General features: G+C 34.9%; 1 protein-coding gene across 1 annotated transcript; it reads right to left on the bottom strand.

The window, feature by feature from the left end:
* Positions 1-4,282: 4,282 nt before the first annotated feature.
* On the bottom strand, positions 4,283-5,848 carry LOC131875114 (disease resistance RPP13-like protein 4). The gene has a single exon (XM_059219140.1). The coding sequence runs from the start codon at positions 5,846-5,848 to the stop codon at positions 4,283-4,285; it is 1,566 nt and encodes a 521-aa protein (XP_059075123.1).
* Positions 5,849-8,051: the final 2,203 nt, after the last annotated feature.

The following is an 8,051-nucleotide window of genomic DNA, read 5'->3' as shown; positions in this document are numbered from 1 at the left end:
CGATTATTGCACTATTTTATATCAAAATTCGTTGGGTCTGTTTCTGGACTCTGCTTTATGTATTTTCTTTTCTCTGCTTCTCATTACTACTACTAAGATGGAGGAAGCAATTATGGGGGTGATAGACTAAGACTTGAACCAGATAAAACAGATGATTTCAAAGCTAGGTCGACGGTTTGGTTTGTGTGCATGGAAGGAGGAATTGATAAGTTCATGGAGAGTATGAAAGGCAATGACAAGAGACTGTCTAAACAGTTTGTGGATTCCTAGGAGGATAAAAGGGTCACTATGGGTGGTATTTCATTTGAAGTGAATGATGAGGTTAATTCTTAGGCGACGAACCTTTCCATGGAAGGCCAAAAATGGAAAAAGCAGAGCCATATCTCGGACATCACTAGTCTGAATCAATTCTTTTATGACGGTGAGAACCCTGTGAAGTGGGCTGGTGGATTCAATCATGAGGAGCTTCTGCTGCCATGGGATGAGGTGTGCTACATAATTATAAAGCATTTTATTCTTGAAGGGTAGTACGGGGTTTTTTATTAGTACCACCTCCCTTTTCTTAATCATCTTAGGAATACGGATCTTATATCTATTATGTTTTATCTATTGCATTCTATTGCATTCTATGGCTGCTAATGTGAGAGATGTTGTTGAAGCTAAGAAGAAAAACAAGGACTATACTATTCTGCATCAAGGCCTTATCCTTCACCTGTATAATTTCCATCTGGTCCTTTGCCCTCCCCGCACAATTTCGGTCCAAAATGTGCTTGAAAACCAGTCCCCACCCATGGTTGCTGCCAACCCTTAAAAAAACCTACTCTTATGGTGGAACTCAACTCCTCCAACAAGAAAAACAAAAAGCATGTCTATTACACAGATGACTCAAAACCCTTCGAGCCAAAGAAAGTGAAAATCCAGCAAATTGACTTTGATGTGGAGATTACTGATGAAGATAACACTCCCCGTCGCTCTGTGAGACTGGCATCCAAACCCCCTAAAAAAGAGAAACCCTTAAAGGACCCCTCCTCATCCCAAGATATGGGGGATGCCAACCCCTTTGGTAATGCAGCCCCATCTCATTCAACCTCGGCCCCTCATACTGATAGCTCTACTCATGTCTCTAAGAGCCCTAACAACTCTGTGAACCCGAATGTTGAACCCAAGTCTCGGGCCAATTCCCCGTTCCCTACCCTTAGGTTTGAGAAAATGGTGATTGTGGAGTAAGCTAACAGTATCAAGGAGGAAGTGGAGGGCAAGCTACTGGATTTGGAGAATAAAGTGGATGCCCTGAATGACAAAATGAAGGAAATTGTTAGTAGAGCGATTTTCACTAAAAAGAGGTTGCATGAGGTCACTAGGTTTGCACTGAAATTCATGCATAGCTTTGCGACTACCCTCTGTCTTTTGCAGGAAAACACCTAGAAAAGGAAAAAAGAAGGAAGAGGAATACAAAGACCTCTTTAAATTTCTCACCGAAGAATGGGCTAAGAGGCTCCTACCCAAGATGAGTCATGGCAAAAAGAAGTAGGGATGTTAGCTACTTGGTGGTTTTTTGAGTTTTTGGATGGCCTTGGTGGCCTTACTGCTTATAGTTATGGTTATATTCCTTGCTGGTTAATCTTGGACTTGGTTATCTTTAGCCATGTGTGGCATATTTTACTGTTTACTATGACTGTTTTAAACTATATTAATATGGGTAGCATGTTTAAAGTTTTTGATAGAGGAAAGTTTTAAGAGGCTGTGATTTTTCTATTTCTCTACTAACAGTTGCTCGTTTGTTGTTAATGTGATTGTATCTGGGTCATCCCCCTAGTTTTGGCTGCTTTTAATATAAAAAATAAATAAAAGATGTAACGAACAAATTATTTATGAAAGAAAGACATATAAAGCATATACAAAGATAGCACAAAAGCTAGAGTTTTATGTACAAATAAGTCCACATGACTCTTAAGTGTGGTGTTGTACATATCAAATGACAAATATTTCTGTGCAAGCTATAATTGACTGACAAGAATGCACCAAAAGGGAGTTACTTAAGATCAACTTATAAAATATTTACATTATATTTCAATTTTGAAACAACGAAAAATATAAAACATATAATGACATAGAAGATACATCTATATGAAAAAACAAGAATTCAAAATTTATTGGACAAAGAAGCTTATCCTCCAAAATACAAAGAGCCTCAAATTAAAACCATAAAGGTAGTAATGAAAGACTATTTATGAAAGTAAGAAGGATATAAAGGCAAATAAAAAAGCTAGCATAAAAAATAATTAGAGTTTTATGTACAAATAAGATTACATTGATCTTACAACAAAGTGTGGTGGTGCATCAAATGTCAAGTATTTCTATACAACCACAATTAAAGAGATAAGAATTAGATCAAAAGAGAATCACTTGGGATCAATGCATAAAATATTTCTATTATATTTCAATTTTGAAACAATGAACATGCCAAATACACTAATTTTTTTTATATTATCAAATTGATTGTATAAATATCCAATATCCAAATTTCATCATTAATTTAAGAACTAAAAATCTTAATCCATAACATTTAATTTTTTTAAAATAAAAAAGTTAACTATTAATTCTCACTTCATTGTTTCAAACTAACTAAATCTTTATTGAACACAAGAAATATTAAACTAAATTTATATAAAAAGGATTTTAATCCCTCATTAATATTAAAGGAATTTTACAATAGGAACAAGGTGTGTGGGGTGTAATGATGTGATTGTGTTAACAATTGTTTTGATCTTTTATCTTAAATTTGTCATTCTTATCACACCACAATATTAAAATTTAATTGTAAATATAATATTTACAAAATAAACAATACATAAAAAGTAAAAATAAAAATATTAAATTAACAAATTAAGAAAAATAATCTCTTGAAAAAGTTATAATTTTTAATTTTTAATGAATATTTAAAATAATAACAAAAATATTAATATTAATACTAAAAAATAAATACAACGAAATAATTTTTTAAAATTAGAATTATTGAAATAATAAATGATAGTTTTTAAGAAAGTAAAATTAAAAATTACATATAAAAATAAAATAGATGCATTAAAAAAAATAACAACGTATAACCATTGTTTAAATAAATATGTGCTAATAATGAAAATTTACTGAGAAATTTAAAATTTTAAACATAAAAAAAACTAAACTAAATAATGTCAATCTATAGTTTAAGATCCAAATGAGGATTGATGGCTTTGATTGTATGCCAATATGCTCCACCTTCTTTCCATGTTTGCTTTAATTCAACGGTCCCAGAATTGCGACAATCGAAGAGCTTTAGTCTTTTCAACGGCTCCAATGGCACTTTCTTTCTAAAAAAAAATTAATTTTCTTAAAATAAAAATTTTAACTATTAATTTTCATTTCTTTCAAAAATTTAATTTTCTTAAAATAAAAATTTTAACTATTAATTTTTATTTCTTTCAAATTAATTAAATCTTCATGAAACATAGCAAATATTAAACTAAATTTATATAAAAAGGATTTTATTCCTTAATTAATATTAAAGACATTTTACAATAGAAACAAGGTGTGTGGGATGTAATGATGTGAATGTGTTATCAATTGTTTTTACCTTTTATCTTCAATTTATCATTCTTTCTACATCATAATATTAATATTTAATCATAAATATAATATTTATAAAATAAGTAGTACATAAAAATAAAAATATTATACTTAGTAGACTAAGAAAAACAATCTCATAAAAAAATGACAATTTTTTATTTTTAATGAATATTTAAAAGAATTAAAAAAACATAAAAAAGCTAAATAATGTCAATCTATATGCTCCGCCTTCCTTCAATGTCTCCTTTAATTCAGCGGTCCCTGAATCGCCACAATAGAAGAGCTTGAGTCTTTTCAACGGCTCCAATGCCACTTTCTTCACTTTCTTACAATCGAATAGACGTAACTCCTCAAGACATGCCATCTCCCCCTCCACCAATTCTGGAAACTCCTCTAATTCATCAAAGTCACCAATTTCTAAGAATCTGAGGCATGGAAACCCTCCAGCCTTTCCAAACACCTTTGGCAATTCCTCACGCCCATTATTCTTTGTACGCCACAACACCAACGTCACTAGGTTGGGCATTTTTTGCAACTCCAGACAATCAATACAATCACAGCTACCTAATTCGAGGTCCCTCAGATTTGCCAAATCACATATCCAACTTGGCACTGCAAAGTCCCATACTGTAAGACTTTCTAGATGTTTCATGGCTTTCATCTTCTCCGGAAGCTCCTATGCATTTGATGTCCATGTCCAGTTGTGAATTGCTAGACGACGCATCTTCACCAGCTGCACAAGGATCCCTTCTTCCATCCCTTTCCACTCCATTTCATGCTTAACATTTAACCTTAGTTCCTGAAGTAGAGTCATATTGGCAAAATCCTGTAACCTCATGAATTCGTCCTCTTCAACGGATAGATCCAACTTTTCTGATCGCAGTGTTCTCAAATAGACCAGCATTGACAATCCCTTTGGCATTCGCCTCACCCGCTCGCACTCTAAATGAAGACATTTAACTTCATTTATCCATACTGGTAACTTCTCACATGTCGCAGGTAGATATAAAAACAAGAGACTTTTTAGATGTGTCACACAGTTTGGTACCTCCTCAATATATGTATCTCTTAAATTCAATACTTTGAGGAGTTTCATCTTTCCAATGCTCTCAGGCAATGTGGAGATGCATGTCCCACTCAAATCGAGAACGCGCAGTCCTCTCATGGCGGTAAACAAATTTGTCGGAATGCCTTTAATCCTCTGATTCTGAGACAGTGAGAATATGCGGAGACAAACAGGATGACTCTTTGAAATGTCGTCGTAATTTATATTTTTCTTGGCCAGTATAATACGACAACAGTCACCGCTTGCATCTTTGGAGGCTTCCTCAAGAGAAAACACACATTTACTTTCTCTGGATACCTGTATGGCCAAATCAAGCAAAAGATCGTGAATTCTACAATATTTGGTTAGTCTTTCTTCGAGCAATTGTTGATATCCCACTTGTTCCCATAATTGAAGCAGACATAGATTGTCAAGTTGATATAAACAGTCCCATGCCGCATCCCACTGGCCCTCCCCTGCTGGAATAAGACCTTCCCCTATCCACAAATTTATCAGATACTCACAATCTATCTCCTCGTCCTCTGGAAAGAAAGAAAGATAAGCAAAGCACGCTTTACGACGTGCAGACAATGAGTCATAACTCAACCTAAGAATAGGCATGATCCGATCAACATCGGTAGCAACAACTCCTTCAAGCTCATGAAGCTTCGACTCCCACTCCCTTGGCAATCTGGTCCTTGCCAGAGATGCGGCTACTGTTTTGATAGCAAGTGGTAAATTTCCACATTGCTTTACAATCTTACGACCCACCTCTTCCAGATGCTGCTGTGACTCAGATCCCCCAAATGCATAAAAACAAAACAGCCTCCAGCTATCTTCATCGGAGAAATGTTGCATCAAATAAATTTCAGCATTTAAATTTGTGCAAACCTCCCTACTTCTTGTGGTAACACCAATTTTGCATGGGTTATTGTTTCCACTTGGGAGGCCAAGTCTGGCTAACAAATCATCTTCTCTGCTAGCCCTCCACACAACATCTAACACCACAAGCCATCTTTTCCCTTGCAACTTTTCATAAATCAACTGTGCTGCTAGCTGCTCACTTACTCCACTATCCTTGATCTGTTTATTTAAACTTTCATCTAACTGAAAGGCTAAATCGTTTTGCAACTTGGAAATAGAATAGGACTGAGAGACTGAGAGCCATATAGATATCTCATACCTTTCTCTAATCATATTGTAAACATGCTGAAGAAGATAGGTCTTGCCCAGGCCCCCATCCTAACCACAGCAACAACTGGAGAGGCATTGTTGTCCAACAAGCTGAGAATGTCATCAATTTTGGATTGTATTCCCACAGGGTGTGAATCGCTGGGCAGAAGATAATTTTTCTTCCCGTTTCCACTTTGAGATGTAGTGGGTGATGCTTCATTTGGAGACCAAACTTCATGCAATAGCTTCAGCTCGTTCCATCTTCAATAAGAGATCTCATGCGGTTCTTCATGCCCCTAATTTTCCACGCCATCCTCCAGCGAAAGATCAGTTGATTACGACTCAACTCACAAGATTGAGCATTATCTCCATACATGGATTCTACAGCATATTCCTCAAATATGTCCTCTGCATGCAATACAAAATCACGAATGCTTTCCAGCCATTCTTTGACATCCTTGTTATGTCGAGACTGTTGATCAGCATCTCTCAGAAAACCCCTCACATATCTGAGTTTTTTGTTTAACCATCTGAAGTCTTGTCTGAAATTCCTCACAAGATTTGCCTCCTCAGTTAGTTTCTGAACAGCCATCTCAACGGCTATCTCAAAAACTTTTCCTACAACAGCTTCCCCAATTACAGATGCCATCTTACAGAAATGAGATTGAATCTAAAATTACTCTCTCAACTTTCTTATGCAGACAAAATAAAGTTGCCAATTTTTTTTAAGAAAATAAAGCTGCTACCTAAGCACACACCAAAAAAACAAGACAGGATTGATTTGCTTGGATTCGATCTGAGAATGGGTATTTAACTCTTACATTTCACCCCTCCTTTTCTCGTATGACGTGTTATGTAGAAAAACAGTCTCTTGTCGCTTCTGAATGTCTTCGTCTTAAATGACAATTGGCTGATGCAGACAGCATATCTACCAAAAGCGAAGGTAAACATAAAATAAAGTATCCTCAGATTCTACTTCACCCTTTCCTCCCTCATTCTCTCTCAATTGCACTCAAAAATGAATTAATTGTTCCTCAACTACAACGGACGACATTTTAAGACTGGACAAGAACGGTGATAAGTAATAGGGCTGAAGCTATTCTGGTTTTAAAACAGATTTTTCTTACAGTGTGACAGGTTAGTCAATCACAATTGTTAATTACAAAATTGACGGTGAAAAATGCGCGACTAACATGCATGTTAGTCACTCAGTATTGTCTTTTTGAAGCTAGAATAGACGAGTCCGTAGTGAGGTGAGAGAGAACTTGTGAAAAGATAAAAAGAAGTTTTATAGTACTCTTGTCTTAATTTTCGGGGTTGACAAAGTGTTACAGGTAGAAATAGAATGGTTGTGATAATATCAAATAAATTAAAAATCAGAAAATCAGAAACAGTAATGTTGTGATTTTTAGTTTAATTAATAAACATTAAATAATGGTCAAATCAAAGTTATTATGTGGCTGGATAAACATTTCCAGATAATAGGAAGAGAGTTAAAAATAGTGTTTTCTAATTTTCTAAGTTAACATGGTTTTGTTTATATCATATTGTCATAAAATAACAAGTGTTTATTATTTTTCAGTTTTGTATCAAAAGTTTTAATATGTTCTTGTTTGTATTGAATGAGATAAAATTTCTTTAAAAAACATTAGTTTTTCAAGAATCTATATCTCTTTTGAGGGGACTAGTGACTGCATGGTGTCGTGCTCTGTGAAGTGTACCTGTACCTGCAACCACAATGCACTCAATAAATCATTGCAAGCATGGTTAGTAGATTAAATCAACGAAAAGTAAAACCATAGCTAATCGACTTATTGCCTCCTAGTAAATGCGAGTATGAATTTTGCTCTCAGATCTTAGTATGCAAATTTCAGTGACTTGACTACACTTAGATGGAGGATTTGAATGATTAAGATGCATGATCCTAGCATGATAGCATGATTAAGCTATATGAGTTCATGATTATCCTAACATGATTAAGCTAAGAGTTGAGCTGAAATGAGCATGATAACATTGATAAAACTGATAAACTATAAGCAAGATGCCTATAGCAACAATGCAAATGAGCTAAAATTGAGCATGAATTAGTGAAGTGGCTGAATTCGTGAATTGGCCATTTGTTCTCCAAAATATGGTCTATTTATAGGATTTACCAAGGCTAGGGGTGAGTTGGCATGAATCAATGGTTAAATTGGAGGAGGTTGGCAAAGGAGGTTGGATTAAAGGG

This window comes from Cryptomeria japonica, chromosome 4 (assembly GCF_030272615.1).
Source record: "Cryptomeria japonica chromosome 4, Sugi_1.0, whole genome shotgun sequence".
Taxonomy (NCBI): Eukaryota; Viridiplantae; Streptophyta; class Pinopsida; order Cupressales; family Cupressaceae; genus Cryptomeria; species Cryptomeria japonica.
Note: the sequence above shows the minus strand (reverse complement) of the source record. Positions and strands in the feature narration are given on the sequence as shown.